General features: G+C 38.8%; 1 protein-coding gene across 2 annotated transcripts in view; it reads left to right on the forward strand.

Moving 5' to 3' along the window:
* The window catches only part of quo (quattro), a 29,069-nt gene extending 5,783 nt beyond the window's left edge, over positions 1 to 23,286 (forward strand). The window contains exons 2-23 of one of the 2 annotated variants that reach the window (XM_043242575.1): positions 2,574 to 2,771; positions 3,586 to 5,473; positions 6,274 to 6,438; positions 7,379 to 7,502; positions 8,224 to 8,317; positions 8,473 to 8,559; positions 9,038 to 9,154; positions 10,021 to 10,116; positions 10,681 to 10,829; positions 11,083 to 11,221; positions 12,269 to 12,391; positions 12,614 to 12,808; positions 13,872 to 14,830; positions 14,957 to 15,206; positions 16,059 to 16,148; positions 16,931 to 17,161; positions 19,903 to 20,073; positions 20,151 to 20,328; positions 21,579 to 21,695; positions 21,772 to 21,990; positions 22,647 to 22,855; positions 22,964 to 23,286. In XM_043242575.1, coding sequence (XP_043098510.1) covers positions 2,574 to 2,771; positions 3,586 to 5,473; positions 6,274 to 6,438; positions 7,379 to 7,502; positions 8,224 to 8,317; positions 8,473 to 8,559; positions 9,038 to 9,154; positions 10,021 to 10,116; positions 10,681 to 10,829; positions 11,083 to 11,221; positions 12,269 to 12,391; positions 12,614 to 12,808; positions 13,872 to 14,830; positions 14,957 to 15,206; positions 16,059 to 16,148; positions 16,931 to 17,161; positions 19,903 to 20,073; positions 20,151 to 20,328; positions 21,579 to 21,695; positions 21,772 to 21,990; positions 22,647 to 22,855; positions 22,964 to 23,005 — 5,841 coding nt within the window. In that variant the 3' untranslated portion in view covers positions 23,006 to 23,286. The remainder of the gene's footprint in view (positions 1 to 2,573; positions 2,772 to 3,585; positions 5,474 to 6,273; positions 6,439 to 7,378; positions 7,503 to 8,223; positions 8,318 to 8,472; positions 8,560 to 9,037; positions 9,155 to 10,020; positions 10,117 to 10,680; positions 10,830 to 11,082; positions 11,222 to 12,268; positions 12,392 to 12,613; positions 12,809 to 13,871; positions 14,831 to 14,956; positions 15,207 to 16,058; positions 16,149 to 16,930; positions 17,162 to 19,902; positions 20,074 to 20,150; positions 20,329 to 21,578; positions 21,696 to 21,771; positions 21,991 to 22,646; positions 22,856 to 22,963) is intronic. The other variant, XM_043242576.1, reaches the window with a different exon arrangement.
* Positions 23,287 to 23,795: the final 509 nt, after the last annotated feature.

Consider the following 23,795-nt stretch of genomic DNA (forward strand, 5'->3'; position numbering starts at 1 on the left):
CATTTATGAGAAAACACAAAAAAGCTTCAGAATTAATGATAGCTGAGCTTTGGTGTTTTTCCAACATTAGACTGAAGCATACAATTACCTGTTGAGATCTATGTCATGTAATTATAGGGAGACTTGAAGATGTTTTTGCAATAGATATTTATGTGTAGATTTAATTGAGAGTTGTCGCACCAAAACTGCACAGCTAAAATGAAGGCTCTTGCAGGTGAGAGGACAGACATTATTCCTTTAAGTGCTTTAAAGTTTGAAAGATATCTCCGGATATCAAATGAGCCTTCAAATTAACTTTCCAAAGTTCAGCCAAGGGCTTCATCTAAGGGTGATATTTACAAAAACACGGAGAAATGCAACTGACGGTCTCCTGAATGCAAATACCAGACTACAGGAACAACGCCAGGCTCCAGATATCCTTCATTTGGGATCCTGAGGATTTGCTAAATGAAGTTTGACTTGGACGTGTTTGGAAAACCGAGGTGTGGACGTGTAACAGGAGAAGTAACGGGGGGTTAAACAGAACGACAGGCTCAGAGCCATGGCGAGACAGTGATCTGCACCGTGCAGATGTGTTTACCCCAAGAAGAAGAAAGAGAGAGGATGGGAAGAGGTTCCACATGCAGCCGGGACGGACCACCCGGAATGAGACAAAATCATGGGCCAGACAAGCTACTTTCGTTAACGATTAAACAAAAAGGCTATTGTGTCTTTACACGATCGTTCCAAATTATTAATCATTAAACCTATTGTGGAAGGTCCCGTCCTAATGCTGTTCAGGATCATAAAACATACACACCGAGGATAAGCTTGCCATTCGAAATGATGTTATACCAAGCAGGAAACGGCGAGAATGTCAGATAAGCATCAGTGAATGCATTCTTCATAAATACATGACAAAGCAGACGTCCATCTGTCTGCATCATTCAATGACTTGGAGGAATGGAGGAATAATTCACGTGTTTCGCACAAACAGTATAAAATTAAATACAAATTCAAGAAGCTGAAGACTTATGGTTACGTACGGTATCCGTTTAAAACTCTAAGCTTAAATATGTGCAATAATAACAGTGATGTTGTCTTAGCAAACACTACTTACTGTAAATACTGTCAGGTCATGTCAATGTAATCATTGTTAATGAAAACAATAATAAACCAAATGAAAACAATATTTGTTTGCTTAAACTAACATAAAAATTCACTATTTTAAAAAAAAATAGACTGTAGCCTACTAAAATAGCTGCTAACACTGCTAAACAACTGTAAATGATACTAGCATGTCAAGTAAACAAAAAAAAAAACGATAAATGATAGTAAATACAACTGAAAACTAGACAAAACTAAACAAATTATAACTATACAAAACCTGTTTAATGTACACTGTTATATAATACACATGTACCACTGAGACATTGCAGGGCCCAAAAAAGGAAGGGTTTTGTTTATGTTTGTTCTTTCCAAGCAGACATAAACTTCCTGTACGAGATCACACTCAGGTCCTGTAATCATCTTATCCAGGAAGCCACCAAGTCAGTTGAAATGAGAGATTACCAGACTAAACATACAACTATTTTAACACGTTTAAAGCATGCATTTCTTTCTATGGTTAATCATTGCACTAGGCTTCATAAAAATCGTTTTTAAACATTTAAGAGTTTCAACCTCTAACTGGCAGTAGGTGGTTATCCATTCTATTACAGGTTTGGTCTGTTTAAGGTTTAAACCAAGGTCATCTAGACTGGAACAGATTTCACTAGTTTTCCAGACAGCAGCTCTTCCCACATCTGCTTTGTACATTATTCCAAGTCGGACAGATGAAACGTGAACCTAACATCCTTATTGCAGAGCACTGGCTGAGAAACATGTATGATAAATATTTGAGAGAGCAAATGAGAGACACTTAGCTGTAATCCTTCAGATGTGAATGTGGATGTTTCTATATTACACACGCGCTCTGTACATAAACACTTGTGCAGCCATGTTCAGAGCATGTGTTTTATTTGTTCTACCTTGTTTTACTTGTATGCTATTGACACAAATCTCCTCAGCATGAGGTAAACCATCTCAAATGAGGTGTATCTTGGACAAACTCACACTTTCATGTCCCAGAGCCTTTCTAAGCTGGAGATGGTCGCTAATGGTAAAATGAATAGGAGAAATTGTACCTTTGTTCAACAAACAATAACAAGGTAAACAAATGTGGCTCTTTAGCTGCAAGGTGATGCCTTAGGAAAAGAAAGAGACACACTGCCTTTATATGGTGGACAAGAGAATGGAAAATGTGGATTTATTTAGGCCAAAATGGTGAAACCTTGACATGACACAAGCTTCATTGTCTCTTTGCTTGGCCCTGTAACAAGTGAGATTTAGGAGGGGTTGAAATTCTGAAAAGGTTTTGCCACAGGCATTTGACAACAACCTCATTTTACATCTGTAAACAAAGCATTTAGGGATAATGAACAATAACTGTAGTATGATATCTCATGTTATGCAACCCTGGATATTTTTCATACAAAGAATACAGTTATTAAACCTCATAAATAAACCTCTCTCTCTCTCTTTCTCCACCTCAGAACCCTTCCTCCCTGGACTGGTCCATTCAGAGCGCCCTGTCGTCTCTTTTCCCTCCGTTTGAGGCTACCGCTCCTACTGTTCTCAGCCAACTCTTTCGCACCATTGAGGAACGTTACCATGGAGATGCGCTGCAGTGCCTGCTGAACTTCCTTATCCCAGCCAAACATATCCTAGAGAGCGTGCAACAAGCAGCCTGTGTGAGTACAACAAAAAAAGGCCATTGGATTTAAAATTCAACAGTGCCACAGTAAAGGGCAACCATCTAAAATGGCCAACAGCCTACCTGCCAAGTAACTTGTTTCACAAAAACAAAATATCATTATTCACTCGCCCTGATGTAATCCCTAACCCATATGACATAAGGTTGTCCATAGTCCAAAGTCTTGCATGCTATTCTAAATCATATTAAATCTATACAAAGAGGGGAAAGTGTTTTAATGAATAACGCCTTCAACATGAAGTAGGGAATTTCAAAACTATTATTTCATCTTGTATTGTTTGAGCAATATTCCACACTTTAACTTTAGCATGAAGGTTCAGTAGACTTGGAATATAGGTTTGCATGGATTACTCCATGATGCTAAACAGGCCATGCTCAGTGCATGCTTTCAGTGTATGTAAAAGGACAGTGAGAATGTCATAAGAGTGAGTCAATTATGCATTTTCATGTTTGGGTGAACTGAGCCTTAAAGGGTAAAGTATGTTAGCATACTGGGCAAGATGAAAGCAGTTTCCTGTGCAGATATTTCCTCCATGTGGATTTTTATGGCACAGATCCCACAAGCTACTTATCCTTGTCCACTCAGCACAAGATTGTTTTGTTTTATCTTCAGAAAGAACAAAGGCCTTTCCAAGGCAGCTCCTTCTGAAGGGGATTCAAGAATGTTTGCGTGCAAGCCAATAAACTGCATCAAGACCTAAGCCATTAGGAATCTTGTGGTCATAAAATCTGTCAATCCAAAATGATCTGCAAGTCAACAAACTAGCTGTGCTCTTTCTTTCTCCCGCTAGGCTGCATACTCCGATGTGCTGTTCCGGTGTGAGGGTTGGCCATTGTGCCTGAGAGATCGTGTGGTGATCCAACTCGCCCCCATCAACCCTTTACTGCTCCGACCTGGAGATTTCTACTTGCAGGTGGAACCTTTTGGAGAACAGTCAGCCCGAATCGTCCTTAAAAGTCTTCTCGTGCAGGAAGACCTCCTGGGGCAAGAGAATCTAGTGCTGCAAGCCAGTTCCAAGTTGCTCGAGGGTACTGCAATTGAGGGGACTCCCATTCCTGAGACATCTTATCCATGCATATTCACGGAGTCTTGGCTAAGGGAAATAAATGAGGGACGTCATGGAAATCCTCTATGCCAGTGTGTGCTTTCCTCTGACCAAGGGATTGTGAAGGTACCTTGGACCGAAGTTGCAAACCCGGAATTCCTTGACAGGCCTAAATCTAACATGTGGCCTGAAACGAAGCCATGTTCAGCTCCAACTCTCCGTGTGAAAGATCTTAAAACTGAGATTTCAGAGAACGAGTCGCGAGTACCTATAGGCCTTTCACCACTTGAGATGGAAACTAGGATCCTTCCAGCAAATGATGGGATGGCAGTTTCTGTTCAGCTAGTGGAGGGTGGCAGCAGATTGGTGAAGATTGACCCAGGATACCCAATAAGCAGTTTTGCTGGTAAACCTGTTGGCTGGGTATCTCCTAATACCTGGGACAGCAGGCACAACGGAGAGCTAGAAGGAGAATATGTGGATCTTTTAGAGTTTAACAAGGAGAAAGAGACTTTTGTCCTCAACAAAATAGCAATCCCCACAAAACCACTGGGTTTCAAGTTAGTCAGGACAACTCGACCTGTCCCAAAAAGTAATGCTAACCTGTGTGGAGAGGACTGCAATCCTTGTATTCAAAACAAACCACCTGAGAGCATGCAAAATGATCCAGAGTCCAAATTCAGGTATCGGCAGTCTTATGTGGCAGCTCTACGAAACCCTGTAAATTTTGAGAGAACAAGTATGCTACCTTCCCTAGATGAAACAAGGACAGATATAGGGGAGGTTGAGCCAAGCTGTGAGGCATACGGAGTTAGCCTTAGACCTAAATCTTCGAGTTGTACATTTGGCCAGACACCAAACCAAGCAGACAGAAACCCGATGCAATCCTTTGAGAACTCAGTCCAACAAAAGCAAAGCCAAAACAACTCAAGTCAGAGCATACCTCATGACTGCAGTTCAAGGGAGAATGCAGAGGCTTCTGACCAACATATGACCCAACAGATCCTTAGCATGGTCCAAGCAAGACAACAACACAAGTCATTCCTCACTGGGCAACAGGATGTCCATCAGACTGTACTTGGAACTAAGGCACTACCCGACAAAAGGCAGCACTGTCTGAACAACTCTTTTAGACAAGATTCATTTCAAATGCACATTAGCGGTCAGAAACACGCCAAAACCCAACACTTACCCAAAATGGGACTCAGGGCTTTACCTGACCACAGTGGTCACAGACAAGATGCCAATCTATGTTTGCAGGGTTTCCATCCAATTCAGCTAACACAGGCCTCCAAACGAACACCTCCTCCATTTCAGCCCCAGTGCAGTCAACTTCTGTTCCAACATGAGAACAGGCCTTTGGATTACAAAGTGTTCTGTGATGATAGACAGAGTGAAAGATGCCCAGGATCACCTGCACAGGTGATCAAAGGTAAAAGCAGGTCTAAATCCCGCTCATCCTCTTCAGTCTCAGACACAACCAAAGAGTGTCTACAATTGCACAAGCCAACTAACAGAAGCCGCAGTGATGTCTATCCAGAGATCATTCCCATGTTGCCTGCTATCCAGGGAATAAAACAAACCGCTAATTTGGTGTCCCCAAAATTAAACAGACGACAAGAAACAAGAAAGGGTAAGTTGAGTTTGACCTCTGCATAAAAGAGACTTGTGCTTCTGATTCGTTACAGACATTTAGACATTACAATTCTTTTCTGTGGTTCTTCTCTTCGGTGGTTTTTCTGTGTGTCTCAACTAATTGCATACAGATTTTACCCCACATTTCACTTTGATGTCAAATGAACATCTGAAGCAACATGACGTCTGGCGAACATGCTGTTTTTTTAGATCTTTATCCTTAAATGAAAAGCATGTTCAAACATGACTGATACGAACATTTGCTTGTATAAAAATGAAACTACTATGAGGCAACGTCTAGTTGCCTCCCACCATGACATATCAACTGATTTACAGATGACCTTGACCCTGGTCAATTGCTGAGGAGAAAATATACCCTTCTCAAAGGCCATCTTAAAAGAGTGCAATGTGACACTGGCCAAAGGTCAGAAGTGTGCATAGCATTCCACAGGGGAATTTCTGCGTGCTTCATTTGATTTCTTTCTTTAGCAGAACAGAATAAAAGCATTCGTGAGGAGCAAACAGAGCAGGGAACAGAAATAACTACATCCCCCTGTTTTTATGGGGAAGCTGTTAGATGTCAATGTAAATGAGAAAAGGAGGGTGATGGGTTTGGTAATTTTTAGTCATTTTTTCCCCAAAGATTTTAAAGGAGATCAACAGCCCCATCTAGCTGTGGCACACATCTTTTCACCAAAGCAATAGCTTCAGAAAAAAAGAAATAGGTTTTTAATCATTATCTTTTCTACTAACATATTAGTAGTGTTGAAAATAAATGTAATTTCTCATCTTTCTAAGAATCAGGAAAAGCTGGAACTCCAGCTGTTAATGGAGTAGAGCTCCAGAAATCAGACGCTGAACAACTCTTTACAAGCCAGCCTGAGAACAGAGTTCAGGCAACTTTTCTTTCCCAGGACCTCACAATCAAGAGCCTTCTCCAGCTGGGCATCATCTGTCTACCAGGTATGCCTCCTAATGAATTTCTAATTGTGAATTTATGTGTTGCGGTGCGTTTAAAGTTCAGGGCTACGATTGATCCATGTAAAGACTAATATATAGGACTACTGTATATAAGCAACTGTTCCCTTGAGCAAGTGTTCATCAAATAATTTAATCTTAATTCATCAAAAAAAAAAAAAAACAACAACAACAACAGTGCATCTTCTAATGACACACAATACAGTAGATTTGTTTGAAAAAATACCAGAGATAGCAAAATTCCATTTAATTCAATACAAGCAGAATCATTAGTGAGTAATGACTAAATTTAAGTCAATTCTTACATAAGACTATTTTATGACTTTAGGCTTGTGATGTAACAACTAATGTAACACATCATGTTTTTTTATTTAAGATCGACAACAATCTTGTCACGTGATAACCTTAAAATTCTGCCTAGCATCTGCCAAAACTACTTAACCTACTTGTAGCCTACAAAGGGCAGACTTTTATTGAGAAAAATATGAGAAACAAAATAACTAAAGCTATCTTAAGACAATTTCACAATGATCAGGAAAAAATATGAAAATACTAATGTTAGTAAAACGTGCCTTTTAACAACAAGATTACTTCAGGGGGTCTGAACCGAAATTACTCGTGCTAAAATGAACTTCTGCTTTCTGCACATGTTGCACATTCCACTCTAGATAAAACAGTTTTGAGAGGCCTCTATAACGTAGCGGTTAGCATGCAGCAATCCAAACACAGAAAATACAGAACTTTTTCTAAATGTGTTTTCAAGGCAACTGTGTTTTGTTTTTTGCTTTTGTTCTTAAATGCTGTCGCGCTTTTGCTAAAATGACCACTCTTTTGCACACTCGAGCATATATGCGCTGCAGATATGGTCATTCTGTTAAGTAGTGTTGTTTTGACTCGGTGCTGTATGTTTTCTTACCAATTCCAGGCAGTCGTGACAGAGCTGGGCGGGCTGTGGTTGAGGTCTACGGGGGAAGGAAAGGCTGGGCGTCCTCTCAGCTCTCTCCTCATGAGTTCTGCAGACTGTTGCTCTACCTGCAATCTATTCCCAGGTACCAGAGAAACCAATCTGCTCAATCACCACAAGAGGGCAGTAAAAGTAGTAGACCTGGAGTAGTAGTACAAACACAGGCCTCATTAGCCTATCAGGCATGTTTGTACCTAAAATGTATAATGAATATATATATATGTGTGTGTGTGTGTGTGTGTGTGTGTGTATACATTCATTCCAGAACCAAGATAACGAAGGTACACAAAAAAAGGACTTTGTAAAGGACTTTTAACTCCCATGTAACAACGCTGTATATTAGTCCGCTCAAGCTAAAGAAACCGGCACTACTTTCCTGCACCCTCGTTTATTAATACATATCTAATTTAAGCATACATCAATATCTCATGTCCACACACTTCTGTATTTAGTGAGTAGCCTTAAAAAGGGGAATAATCGTTCAGTTATAAAAGCTAAAGGAATTTTCGGGACAGTTATTCCTTATGTTTTATAAAAATACATTATTTTACAGTATCGTTATTTATGTTTCCTCGCCACTGAGCGGTTAAATGATCCTATTTAAAAGCACTGATAAACCAATAAATTTAATTGTAGAATTTCTACATTAGAAAAAACTGCCGCACACTTTGAATTTTCTGTCTGTCAAGAATTACAATCTGTTTTGATGGCTTTTTCTTTTGATGGTTGTTTAATTCTGCGCATATTTAATACGCTATATCAAATATGCTTTACTTACTGATGTAAAAGAAGGTGTATTTTCACAGGACGGAGATCAGAGAGCTGGGACTGACCGTAGTGATTGACTGCAGGAAGTGTCCTCTGCCCTCTGTGTTCTACAAATCCCTGCTCATGGTTCAGGTGAGGATCTGTACTGAAAACAGTCATCACCACCAACTTCCAGCATCAGCATCTGAAGACATCATTTATAGTCTATGGACGAGGTTGTCCGGTAGGCGGCAGTCAAGGGTCACTCTTTCTAACCTATGTGTCTCGTGAATGTGTGTGTTACACAGGAACAGGCCCTTCATGCAGTGCACACTATCTTGATGCTTGTTGATAAAGATGCAAATCCTCGACCAGAAAAGCATCCCGGTCTTCAGGTAATCAACACTCCCAAACACACTCTGTGCCCTGCAATTACTCCTTCATGGAAACCTGCAACCTTTTAATTAAGAGCTAAAGTCAGCTCTCTCTGAGTTCAGATACACATGCCTTCAGCTCTGGAGTTTGTAGGCTCATATACCGTACCTGGTACTACTGCACAGATGTTGAACTCATTTGGTATTTTACAGCATTTTTTTTAAAGCAGTTATTTTTTTTAAGCAGCAAGGATCCATTACATGTTACAAGCTGTTTCTATTTCAAATGTTCTTTATATTTATCAAATATTCCTAAGACATAAAATGCATCATATACACATGCACATTACATTTTAAAATAAATTTAAACATAAAATTCTAAGTTGTAATAATAATTCACAATATTACTGTTTTTACAGTATTTTTGTTCAAATACTCAAATTCTCAAATACTTATACGTATAGTACAGTGTGTAAAACTGCACAATCTTTTCTTTCAGATAGATGTTGTGACGTCACTGAAAGCCCTTCATAAGACGGTTGATGGACAGCAGTTGACCTCTGACCTCGGCGGATCCTTCCCCTACAGTCATGAAGACTGGCTACAGTTTCACCAGGTGGGAGGAGAGCGATCTTCTGACCGATATCTTGACCTCCTCGGTGAATACCAACAGTCTTAATGTGACATTTATAGATCCAGACAAAAACTAAATGTTGAATATCATCCATCGTGTTTTGTTTTGTCATGATTTTCGAGCTGCTCCTGTGGAAGTATAGCTGGACACTTCAATGATTCAACATGCTTTTTTGGGTTTTTTGCATCAGTGCTGTGGTTAATGTATATTCACTGATGCTTTGTGTCCAGCTTGCATCATTCATCATTTCCTGTCCTCTCTCTCTGTGCCTCTCTCTCTCTCTGTCTCTCTCTGTCTCTCTCTCTCTCTGTCTGTCTCTCTCTCTCTCTCTCTCTCTCTCTCTCTCTCTCTCTCTCTCTCTCTCTCTCTCTCTCTCTCTCTCTCTCTCTCTCTCTCTCTCTGCTTTAAGTCATGTGGCAAATGCCCACAATATAAATGATGCAACAAATAACAGCACATCCGTCAGTGATGTTGTCACGCCACCTACACACTAAACATATTTATTTGTTTCTGTAACATGGTATTTGAGGAATTAGTTATCTCAAATCAGTAATTAAAACAGACCTGAGTCTCGTTGAGCAAACAACAAAGTGGATCGCATTCCTGACAACAAGAAATGTCTCTTTATATTTGTTTTGTGTTCGGTCTGTTTGACTTTTCCTAATCTTATGTAAATTGATTATAAACAAAATGTGATCTTGCTGACAAGCCGTGTGACTGCTGACCACATGCTTTAGGTTTGTGCTTGTAAATGTTTAGTTGGACAAACAGCTGAGTAAGCGGCAAGACACCCTTCTTTCAAAGTGTCTTAATGGTTGTTTAACGTCTTTTGCATATGTGCCTTTCAGAAGCTTTCTCTCTTTCAACTCGACCTACAAGCAGCATCTTTATTACTGCAGACGGCGATCAGAAGACTTGATGTTAAAAAAACAGTTACCGCAAAGGTAACTTTGGATTCTGTGTGCTAATTTATCAAGATAAATCCCTGCAATCCATCATTTTAATTGCTACAAATGAAAATAAGTGTTTATTAGTGTTTTTTATTACCTTTAAGTAAGTGCTAGGTGACAGTAAATAAGGGAAATAGCTGAAATTAACATGCAAACTAAAATATCTAAAAATTAAATATCAATATCAATAAATATCAATACCATTATCAGTGACTAACAACAAAATAAATTGTTATTGAACTTTGGCATGTTTTTGTATATCTTCAATATATGATTACTACTGCTCTGACAATTTCAATTAGTTTTTCTGGAGTCGTGTCTTACTTTTTGGAGTTTTAGAGTTAACAGAAATGTCTGTAAAATGATTAAAAGAAAAAGGATTAATTTTTTTACAGTGCACCACCACCACTACTACTAATGTAATTAGTTAGTAATTGCACAAATTAAAAACTCCCTTTTAAACGAATCCAAAATTTAAAAAGCTTATATTTATTTAATATGACCTGCTGAGGAATGTTAAACTAAACTGAGGAACTAACTTAATTGTCAATTGTTCAGGATGTCCAGTCCTGCGTCCAGGAGCAGAGGAGTTCGATGAAGATGGTGCTTGAAGACACGCGATTGGTCGCCCTCCAAAGAGAAGGCGGGTCTATTCTCGCCAGGATGAGGAAGGAAGAATCTCGGTTTGCTCAGTCGGAAGACTTCAGGTATTTCCCTCAGCGTGTTTGCGTCTCAGCGGGCTCGGTTTAGTCTCATTTGATCACGATTAGAGCTCAGCCGGGCCCGTGATGTTTGGACAGCTGCTGGGTCCCGGTAAATCCCAGTTTCCCATCAGCAAGAGCCTTTATGCGCAGCGAGAAACCATAAATAATATGGAGGGGATTCTCACTAGCCTGTAGTACTCGATATTGAACTATAAGTGCGAACCACATTGAACCACATGCTTTCTGTCTCCTGCAGGGACTCTCTGGAGTCTGTGACGTGTCTGTATAACCAGGTGGAAGAGGCCGTTCACACGCTGGTGATGAAATCCAACCAGTCCCTGCAGCACCTCGGACACGTTCTTCTGTTGAGAGAAGCAGAAGACTCGCTCGGCACAGTACGCATTACGTCCCATCTCTGACAGATAATAAGCGCGGCCCACAGAAAGTGCTGAAAATAACACAAGACAAACATTGGGCCGCAAAGAATAATCGGCCAGCGTTAGTCGGGCAGACAGCCTCAACCTTCATGGGGAAACATAACATCAGCGTGCTGAATAAAGTGATCGTCATTTCTCAGCTGTTGGGGGAGAATGGTTTGGAGAAATGTCTGAAAATTCAGGCTGGTTGGTGCTGGTCTTTGTGGCGGATAAACATGCTGTTGTAATAACTTTGGCTCTGAGACATAGTGGTAAGGCACATATAATGAGAACAGACACTAATTGCATCATTTAAACACATCAGTAGAACTTCAAATGATGTTATGTCCAACCGTGACCGTGTGGGAAATATGGTAACTGCTTCATATTAATCCATCCAGACAAATATAAAATCGTGGTTTGTTTTGTCGTTATTTGCACTTCATTGTTTGCTCCAGTGGAAGTATAGCTCTCAAAATTCCTTTCAGTAACCATACATTAGTCATTTATTCGTAACACTTTATAATAGGGTCCCATTCGTTAACATTAATGGTTAACATTAGGTTGAAGGAAAATGTGCTCACCCTCAAACCATTCAAGATGTAGATTTTGACAGATGCTCTGCAGTGAATGGGTGCCGTCAGAATGAGACTGCAGCCAACCATAAACCATTGCTTCTGTCTGAAGTACAAGTACATAGTTCATAATAATTGCTTAGATATTGCTTTATTCCGGTCCGGTCAAGCACCATTTATTAGCCAAAAGTAAAAAAAAAATACGACGGAGGTGTTTGCATTGGAGGAGTCGCTGCATTACTGAAGCGTTGGTAATGTGGACTGTACGGTAAAGTGTTATCATTTTATGTAAGCTAAGGGATGAGTGAAAACAGTTTTCTGTGGTGTTCATCACAGATGCAGTATGTTGGAGTCCTGCGGTTGCTGAAGTGCCTTCTGGGAGCATAAACACCATCAATTCAGCTCTTTTGATTTTTCGCGTGCACTTAATTGTCGTTTATGTCGTTCACAGATCCAGAAATGGTGTGATGCAGAGGAGAGGTCATGGCAGAAAGATAAAGATGACGCCGAGGCGACTCTGCAGAAAATAGAGCAGAGACTACAAGATGTTCGGTCTGTTCTTATACAAGCAAAGGTGATAAATACTTGGCAAATACTTACTCAGACTAGGTGGACAATACGAAATAATGTGAAAGCCTGAATTTTAGACTAGTTAGAACGTTGAGTTCGATTAAGAAGCACTTAAAATTCTTAAGATAAGAAAAACGGTAGGAACGTATCTTGAATAATGATAAGAAATGAAGATTTGTGAAATTTCAGACATTGCATAACGCGTGCGTGCTCTTTTTTTTCCTAGGAGAAAAAAGAAAAAGGGATGTTGTTGATAAAAGAGGTGGAGAGGAAAAGCAAGGGAACACGTCATCCTGAAACGGAGGCTTTTGGGTGCAACGCCACCGCTTTCAAAACCGTCATGACCGGGTTTCTCCTGAAAGCCGAGGAGCGTAAATCTGAGCTGGAGACGTCTGTCGATCTCTATCGTTTCTGTGAAGAGGTTCGTCAACAGACACCGTTTGCGAACCGTTTTACTTCTGCATTGTGTTTATTTGTGAAACAAATAGCGAGCGGGAGTTACTGAAAGACAAGAAAACAATCTACTGAACTAACTAGCAGGGGTCCCCACGGTCTACAAAAACCTGGGAATATCAGAGAGTTTTAAACTATGTTCTCTAGGCCTTAAAAAATAGGAAATCATCAACTCTAAATATGAAATACTTATGAAATTATCAATTATTAAATGAAAAAGCAAATAGGAAAAGTCATTATGTGATTAAGGAAGCACACTGGATCACACCGGATAATTTCATGTTGACTTTATAAAGCAAAACTAACAGTTTAAATAATCAGAGTAAAAAGCTGTGATATTGTTTTTTTACTGTGATTCTTTTTTTTTTTTTTTAATGTGATTAATTGCAATTGGTTGACAGCACTAGTCTAAATACATTCCATTACAAATAAAATAATACACCGACTATTGCAAAAGGTTCGGAATAATAACAATACATTTCTACTTGAATATATTATAACATTTTATTTTTTCCTATGATGCAAAGCAGAATTGATGGCTACTGGAAATTCAGATTTGATCACAGGAATAAATGACATTTTATGATGTATTAAAATAAAAAAAATGATATTTAAAATTGTAATGCATTTTCAAAATATTGCAGATTTTTACTGTATTAAATGCAGCTTTAATGAACAAAAGAGACTACTTTTAAAAACATGAAATACTATGAGAAATTACAAAAATGATATTATTTTCTGTGTATAAGTTACACACACGTGTGTTTCTGTGAATTGCGGGGACTTCCCATAAACTTCTATGACTTTTAAACTGACCAAACAATATTTATAATAATTACAGAAAACCAGTTTGCATCGTTACAGTACACTTTCAGATAATCATTTGCTATTTTTCATATTTTTTCCCCCTCGTGAGGACCTGGTCTCCTGGTCTTCAGGTTGTACCATCTTTGTGGGGACTTTTGCTCCAATCAAACACACACACACACACACACACTATTTAATGGCCTTTCCTCTTGTCTGTTTTCCAGGCCTCATCTCTCGTCAGGGAGTGTATGGAGTATTTAGAGCACATACAGAGCACAAACTCTCCCATGTGTGCCTGCCTGAGCGCACTGAAGGCTTTTGAGGAGCGTTTCAAAGACTTCTCTCCCCAGCACTTTGAGGACAAGAGCTCGGCGCTGCTGGAGAGGCACCCGGACGGGATCTGGATGTGGAATGCAGTCTGGGCTCAATGCCGAGACATCAGACAGCGGCTCTCTGAGATCCTGCAGGCCTCTTATAGCAATCAAACACCTCTGGGATCGCCACACAAGGACAGCGCGCCGGAGACAGGCTTCAAAGGGCCGGCCCTGAGCGTAATTACAACTAGCCTCGGTGACCCCCAAACGAACCCCGCCGAGACTCGAAATAGTCCTGTGGGGCAAGGTGATAATGAGACAATGACACATTTCCACCGTCACCGTGAGTCTTCAAACTCTGACTCGACTCAAAACGCGTGCGAGGAACTGCGTCCTCAACGGGACTTCAGGTCAAAAGAGGAAGGGAGAGGTCAAGATTTCCAGCAAGGCAGCAGAAAGGTGTCCACCTCTCACAGCGACAGTGACCTGAGAAAGTCAGACCGGGTCACTGAGGTCAACCACTGGCCGCATTATACAGCCCTGGTCCGCTCTCGAAGCCAAGGCTCTTGTCTGCCGGTCGGCGACCATCATGTTTCTGTTCGCCAAACTACAGTCAAACACAAAGTCCAGACGTGTGCAGCTTCTGGTCAAGAGAGGGACTCGCGCAGGGCTTCGTGGGACGGACAGAGCTCTAAACTGTCTCACCAGGACAGCTTCTGTTCCAGCGCCTCTGGACCGAGCCGAAGCGACTCCAAATCTGACGAGCAGAGCTTGCTTTCAGCAGCGACGCGCTCCGATCTTCCGGTTCAGACGCAGGACGGCTCCGTCTGCAGGCCTGACCGCCTGCTGGATCACAGCAGCACTGTACTGTGAGTCAAAACACCGCTTTAATGAGAGCGATGATGAACCAGAAAGTGAAGCATGTTTATCTATTAATAATCTGATCTTTTGGTTTGCACACATCAACTTTCGCGTTATGTTTTGTCTGCTGACAGTAAACTGCAGCACATCATGGAGGAGCTGCTTCAGACCGAGAGAGAGTATGTGAGAGCGCTGGGGTACGTGGTGGAGAACTACATCCCGGAGCTGGAGCGTCCCGACGTGCCTCAGGACCTGCGGGGACAGCGGGGAAGCATCTTTGGGAACCTGGAGAAGCTGCGAGACTTTCACCAGCATCACTTCCTTCAGGAGCTGGAGCTGTGTCTGAAGGAGCCCTTCTGCGTCGGACGCTGCTTCCTGAAACACGTGAGCAGGACGTCTGAAGTCGAACTCAGATTTACAGCCTGATGCCAGAGAGCCTTTTATTTCATAGAAACCCATTAGAAAACCCCATAGAATGCTCCTTAATGAACCCATAAACTAATACACTTTTAATCAAAGAACCATGCATCTCAAAAATGTAACCCATTATTGATTAAAGACATAAAAAGTATTTTGCATAATGAAATTTAAGCCTAGATATTAGTTTGCACTGCATTGACTGCAGTATTGTCATGACATTTTTGCAAAATCACAAAAATTTAAAACAAAACTTTACTTTTGTACTGCTTTAAATAAAATTAAAAAACTGCTTCCACCTTTGGGAATAATGTATGCATATCACCAAAAACAAACAAACAAAAAAAAGTGAAATATTCGGATGCAAAACAGAACTTGAAATCTCTAATATATATTTTTAATTCTATTTTTAATGTGCATTTTCATAACAGTAATGCAAAAATGAAAGATGAATCATTTTAATTGCAAAGTATTTACACGTAATTGTTTGTTATGTTTGTAATGCTTTTAATTCAAAACAACAGTATTAGAGAATAATTAATGTTGCAAAAAAAAATTTAAATGAAATGCACGAATGCATTACAGAATTTGAGAGAAACCGTTAATTGTTGTCAAAATCCTCCCCCGTTTTCTTATACATATATTTATGTATAGATATATCTCGCTCTTCGTTCTGTGTCATGATTCATGTGACACACTCGTGTAGTAAGAGATGCACTTTAAATGCCTTCACAGAAAGAATCAAATCCACATGCAAAAAAGAAGAAGAAAAACTGCAGTTTGCACCAGTGATTCTCACATTGTGTCTCTCGAATTCAGAAAGAGAACTTCGGCCTGTACGCGTTATACAGCAAGAACAAGCCTCGCTCTGAAAGACTGCTCATCGAACACGGGAGAGAGTTCTTCAAGGTGAGATCTCCCTCCAAATATCATAATCGAAGGGGATTTCATTAGTATTCACCAGAATCTGAATGCATAAACACTTTATAAAATCAATGCAACTAAAAGAAAAAGTAACGTATTAAAAATTGCATACACTCTGGGGCGGTATCTTTTCAAAAGGAATACTTTTGTACCTGTTAGGTTGAAATATGTACACCTTTTCGGTACCAAAGTGGACCCTTTAGGTACAAACATGTATTTTTTGAAAAAGGTATCGTCCCGGAGACAGCTTTTGTGTCTTTATTTCTGAGAGTGTACATCATTAATATTACATAAACTTGCTAAATGTTGACTTAAGGTACTAAAATTTACCGTTATTGTTTAAATCTGTAAAACAAAAAATTCTCTTTGTCGGGGAACGACATTTTTAAAGAAAAATCCCATTCGTAGCATCGCATTTATTGCAAATATTCAATATTCTTTGACCCCCGACAAATCATTTGTATATAAGGTATTACATAAACAATCTCTGTCCAGCTCCTGCTAACGCTTTCCTCATCCGAAAAGAAGATTACGAAAGAGTTTATCTGGTAATGAAATATTTCAGGCATCTGCCAAAAAGTAAAGTACTGATCAAACATGCTCTGGGGCAGGCCTTTTCCTGGCAAACCGTTCCCTCGGGATAAAGCTTGATTGCGCTCGAAATAAGCGGCATGCTTTAAATCAAAACACAACTATTCAGCGTTGACCCTGCAAAAAATCTCGTTGACTTCCTGTTATAAACGAGGTCTATGTGATGTGAATCGCAGCAGAAGCAGCGGCTGCTGGGTGATAAGATGGATCTGTCCTCGTATCTTCTGAAGCCGGTGCAGCGCGTCAGTAAATACGGCCTGCTGCTGCGGGACATGCTGAGCGAGTGTGAGAGCGGAGGACATGCTGGACACGAGCGGCTCGAGATACAGACCGCTCTGAACATCATCCAGTTCCAGCTCCGCCACGGGAACAACCTGCTGGCCATGGACGACATCCTGGACTGCGATGTGAGTGACATGGTGGAAACAACGGCAGCTAATCGCACTCACAATGATCACGTTTATCACTCATTTTAAACAGATTATGACAAAAATCTGAATTGTCGATTATGAGCTTAAAACTGTATTTGCAATTAACACCGTTTACATTGAATCATGTTCATACCGGTGTTTGAAGCAGCGCCGCGTCATGTTTTTAAATGAAAATAAATAAACGGAAAACATTATTGTTATAGATAGTACTAAGCCTCCAATATCAATTATTTGTTGGACCGGTTTCTTTTTTGAATCACATTTTTACAGTATGCATGGTATTATAATATTAGTAGAGTATTAGTAGACGGTCTAATTTATATACTTCTACTTCAGCAGTTTAATCTTAAATTTTAATTATTTTTTAAATAATACTTCTGATGCTTTCTCTATAATGAATTAAATGAATAAAATAAAAATAAATAAATTATTATAAAAAAATATGAATATTATTTTTGGTATATCCAAGCTAATGTTTTCTGTAATTCTTGTAATATAATCTATGAACCACATTATTGTCTGTAGTTATATTTGAGGTGAAATAAAACAAAAGATAAATATTGGATAAAACAATATTAAACTTGTCTTGGCAACCAACTAAATAAATTTGTTGTAGTAGTAAAATTACAAATATTTAATTTATTTGATTATTAAGCTAGATTCAAAATATGTTAAAATGCTAAATTATTACCTAATCAATTAAGAGAATTGAGCTTTATAAATGAGATAATACAATTGAAAATAAAAATCGAAAATTATAAAATATATATATATATATATATATATATATATATATATATATATATATATATATATATATATATATATATATATATATATATGTGACTATATATATATATATATATATATATATATATATATATATATATATATATATATATATATATAATTAATAAATACTATAAGAATATATGATATGATATGATGACACTGTGGTGAGAGAGAGATGAGATTCCAAGAATTAGGCAAATTTCTTCTTCATCGCTGTATTTTAAAAAAGCATGTTATGGCAAGCATCATTATTGCACATACTGAGTGATTTGAGGTGATGCCTTAAACTATAATTCTGAGAAGAGCAGCACAAATCTTACCTACATGATAAAATACTTTGAACTCACACTGAAGGAGGGACCTGAGCCTTATCTAGAGAACAGAAAAACAAAAACACCCTAGCAACCGTAAAGCAACACCAGAATTTCTTCAGAAAATACTGTGTACCGTTTACAAGCTCGCTTATAAATCCATGACATCTGTTGTTTGGCATAGCAAGGCAAAACATGTCTGCAAATTAAACGCAAGCTGAAATAGAGATATTTTTATAGAACGGGTTGGCCAGACGTGAGATGTAGGTGCGTTTTGCCCACCTCACGCACCGTCTGTAATTAAAAATGCATATTTCGTGCATTTATTTTCAGACGGCTAGCTTTAAAAAGAACAGTATCCGAGCGGTACGCTCCCTCCTGAGACGCTCCAGTTACTGTACTCTTACGTAACTCTAACTATGAAACATGACGTGAATCTTCATCTTCACCCTGTCCTCTCCTCCCGTCGGGGATGAATGTGTGTAAAGTACTCTGCTTATCAGGAAAATGCCATCCTCTGGAATAGTTTTTAACGTTCTTGAATAAATCTTCCGCTCAACGAAGCTGCATTCATTTGAGCAAAAAACATAGGAAAAAACGTACCATTGTAAAATATCAGTACAGTTTAAAATGAGTGTTTTTTATTATTATTAGTATTTGAATACGTGTTAAAATATGTTAGTTATTGCTATTATCAAAGCTGAATTTTACAGTATCACACGACCCTTTAGAAATCATGCTGATTTGCTGCTCAAAAAACATTTCTGAAACCACTTTCTAGAAACTGAGACACATTATATTTTTCATGATCGAAGTTTAAAACAGCTTTTGTTTTAAATAAAAATCTGGTCCACTTTTTCCTTAGCCACTATGTACTTAAAATGACTTAAATTAATAACTTGGTACAATGCAGTTATTTTGTACATGCATGTTTTTGCATGGTAATACTTATATGCAATTACATGTGTAATTAATTTCTGTAATTACATTTAAAATTGCACTTCCTCTTTAACCCACCCTTAAAACCGCAGCAGAAGCGTTCTGCAGTACAATATGAACACAATAAGTGCGTTATACATAGTAGTTAAGGCCACCTATTATAAAATCTTTATTGTCAATGTCTTTACTGTCACTTTTGATCAGTTTAATGCATCCTTGATTAATGAAGCATCATTTTTTTTGCTCTTATACTTGAATGAACTGTAGGGTTACAATGCAGACAAAAATATTGTGTTTTTAACATTGATAATAATCCATTTCCTGAGCAAAAATCAGCATATTAGAATGATTTCTGAAGGATCACGGGACACTGAAGGCTGAAGTAAAGATGCTGAGAATCCAGCTTTGATTGCAACAATAAAATAGAAAACTGTTCTTTTAAATTGCAAACTGTTTTTATTGCATTTTTGATTAAATAAATGCAGCCTTTTCCTTTAAACGCATGAAAAAATGTATTTCAACATTTGGACCAGTAGTATAGATATAAAAGGTTTTCAGGGTCTCTCGAAACGAACTTGATGATGTTTTGGTTGTTGTTAAAGCAAAAGCAGAATGCAAAAGCGGTCGATTCATATAAAAGTAGTTGTAAATGTTGTTTTGTTCGTGCGCGTGCAGGTGAATCTGAAGGAACAGGGCCAGCTGATCCGTCAGGACGAGTTCCTGCTGACCTTCAGGAAGAAGAAATGCTACCGTCACATCTTTCTCTTCCAAGACCTCATACTCTTCAGCAAGACGCGCAGAACCGATGTTGGCAGTGACACGTACATCTACAAGCAGTCCTTCAAGGTACACCGCGGCGCGGCGCGTCAGCCAGCAGCTCCAAACACAGGCGGCTTTCACGCTTGCTTTCTGTGCTCTCGCAGACCTCAGACGTCGGCATGACCCACAACTCGGGAGACAGCGGGCTGTGTTTCGAGATCTGGTTTCGAAGGAGGAAGTCTCAGGACACGTACGTCCTTCAGGCAGCGAGTCGAGACGTGAAGGAGAGCTGGACCAGAGACCTGGAGCGGATCCTGTGGGAACAAGCTGTCCACAACAGAGGTATAAACATCCGTTACCATTAATATTCAGGAGCATTTAGAGCTAATCTGGTTTCTTGCTCTAGGTTTTCAGGTTATTGCATTGCTTAAAGTGAAAGTCTGCCATCATTTACTCCCTTAAGTTGTTTCAAACCCATACGAATTTCTGGTAAAACTTTATTAGCATGCATATTAATAGCATATTTGCTGTTTATTAGTGTTTATAAAGCACTGTTAACGCATGACCATGTTCTAGATCCCTTAACTCTACCTACAGCTTTTTTTATTATGATTATATTATTTTTAACAACTACCTTGCTATCGGTGGAGTTTATCGAGGGAAAACTGGTAATATGTGTTCCCCAAAGCTACAGTACACAAAAGGAGATATTTTGAAGAATGGCGGTAATTGTCCCCATTAACTTCCATAGTATTTTTTTCTCCCGTATTCTAAAAGCCAATGGCCAGAGTTCGGTGGCCAGTATACCTCAAAATATGACATTCTGAAACTAAAAAAGCGATTAAACATTAACATGCGATCCAATTTTTATCTCTTATTCTCTGGAAATCCATTGCTGTTTTTTTGGAAATTCAATCCTCTTCAGGTGCGAGTTAAAATGAATCCCTAACTAAGATCGGAAAAGTAAAAAATAATTGAATCTCCTGTAGGTTTATTGTGAGAGCCGTGATTTAATGCACTTATTGCTGCAATCCACTCTTAATCTTTAGTCCTTTGTTTGATTGTGAAATGAGAAACGTGAAAGCTCAGCACCTCACTGACAATCAGAGGTGTGAATGAGTTTGTGGATACCTGGAACGTGATACGTGTATGTCGAGGAATGCTTTAAGGAGTGAAAGGAGCTCACCTCCCATACGCAGCTGCATGCGTTTATTCATCACTCATCACTCATTTCTCAATAACAGTCCTCCCATAGATGTTTAGCAGCTGTACTTTTCCTTAGAATCCGTTGCTCGTGTCCACACGCTTTCAACTCACATGCACTTTTTGCGTGACGCAATTTATTTTATGTTTTGGTAGACTTCTGTATTGCAGCGTCTTGTTCGTTAGCCAACAATACATTGTATGGGTCCAAATTGTTTTCTTTTACGCCTAAAATCATTAGGATATTAAGTAAAGATCACTTTGCACACTTCCAACCATGAATGTATCCAAACTGTTTTGGACTAGTGATATGCATTGCTAAGAACTTAATTTGGTTTCTTAGTATCTTTTCGTTTCTTAGTGTTTTTCTGTTTGCCGATCTTCCACAGAGGTCCGTATGCAGGAGAGGGTGTTCATGGGAATCGGTCATAAACCCTTCATGGACATCCAGCCCAGTGAGATGGCCATCAATGACCGAGCCATCAACTGTTCTCCCACGGGACGAGGTGAGGCGCCTGTCAGGGTCAAATGTTGAGTGGCCTGAGAGATGGATCTGATGTAACTCTGTATGATATGGTACAGTAGGTGGGATTCCTGTCCTCCGGCTAAATTCTGTCGGCTCGGCCAGCTGTACGTCATCCTCTGGAAGCCGTTCGTCGTCGTCGTCCGGCTGGGGATCTCCTCCTCCCGTGGGTCAGCTGATCGGCCCTAACGGAGATGTTGTCCGGTACGTCCATGGGACTTCAGGGATCCTGGAGGAAGATGATTTAGACCAGGAGAGCGTAAACCAGAGTACACTGGGTATGTCCTTCTTCACAAAATAACATTAAGTGCAATGTCAAAATTGACCTTATTTCTTAATACATATTTCTGGTCTTATTTTGACCAGTTCATGTTTTTGTTATATAATATAATAATTAAACATTTTATTATTTAGCCTCCACATGCACTACCAAAATGAAAAAAAAAAAAAAATATATATATATATATATATATATATATATATATATATATATATATATATATATATATATATATATATATATATAAATACACACACTCATGCATGTATATATTTAAGGAAAAAAAAAAATGTTTAAATATTTAATATATTTATAAATGATATACATAATTGCATGTAAATACATGTACATATTTTCAATATATATACGTGTCTGTGTGCGTATTTATATATGCATAATAAATATACAAAGTATGCACACATACATTATGTAATTACATCAATTTGAGTCCAGCCTTGCATTTTTCCTTCTTTATCCTGTTTCACTCATCAGTGCATCATATTATGGAAATAAATAAAGTAGCAAGTGACATGATATATATATATATATATATATATATATATATATATATATATATATATATATATATATATATATATATATATATTTGCAGTATATGTTGCTAATGGGATGTTTTAATGTGTTGTGTTTCAGTGGAGAGTTCGGTGTCCTCAGGAGAAAGTGTTAGTTGCTTTAGCAGTTCTGGTCACAGCTGCTCGTCTGTGATTGGTGGAGACTGTGAAAGCACTCGGTCTGAGGCGCCTGTCATTGGTGGGAAAAAAGCGTGTGCCCAAAGCCACGAAAGCAGCGTGAAACCCACCACTAGCCCCCCAGGACGGAGCGGGGACCATTCCTGCAATACAGTACGCCATACAGATTCATCTCATGTCATAGTATTTATGAAATTTCATCAGTGTTGGGGTTCGGAATATTCTGCATATATTTATATCTTACTTTACTTTTCTTTACAGGTTCAAGAGGCAAGTGTCATAGGAAAGTCAACCGAAGTATAACCCATCATGCATGTTTATACTGTAATAGCATCAAGCTTTTATCTTATCAGGCTCATTGTTTTTTTTTTACCTTTTACATCTAGCGATCCTGTGAAACTCTAAAATAAAGTTTATTTTATTTATTTATTTCAGTGTGAGCGTGTAACATTAGTTCAAGGAACTAACTTTTAAACTTTTTTGCCTGTTTTTTACTTGTATTTTTCTTTCTACTTCTTGTTGCACGGTTGATGAAACACAAGCAGATGCGTAAACCTTTAATAAAATTGCTTTGATAAAATAAACAACTGAAGAATTGTCAAAGTGTCTGATCTACAAGAAACAATGAAATATTCAGCAAGTTTTTCAGCCGTTCTTTGGGTTCTATACAAAACCGCTTCCATACCATAAACCCGTTAAGCCCCTGTATAGTTCTTTAAAGGTTCTCTAACTTTTTCATAGTCTTTCTTGAGGCAAGCATAAAGTATTTTTTTGATAATGTGCAAATACACCAGGGGCAAGACTTTCTGACTTCAGTAAAGCATACAAATTATTCACTACAGCTTTCACCAGTAAATTACCAACATATGAGAGTGGAATAACATCAAAATCTAAGGAGGAGAATGAGTTTTCTCTTCTATAGCACCTTGGAAGGTATACCATACTGGTTTCCCCGTGCTTATGAGCTGACGATCCACTTTTAGTGCTATTTACTATCATATTTTAGAGCGTATATATATTCAAGCTACGTTTGGGGAAGGGATGCTAGCCGGGGCACATTGCAAAACATCCTGTAAAACCCACGACCTGTGTA

This window comes from Puntigrus tetrazona, chromosome 6 (assembly GCF_018831695.1).
Source record: "Puntigrus tetrazona isolate hp1 chromosome 6, ASM1883169v1, whole genome shotgun sequence".
Lineage (NCBI taxonomy): Eukaryota > Metazoa > Chordata > Actinopteri > Cypriniformes > Cyprinidae > Puntigrus > Puntigrus tetrazona.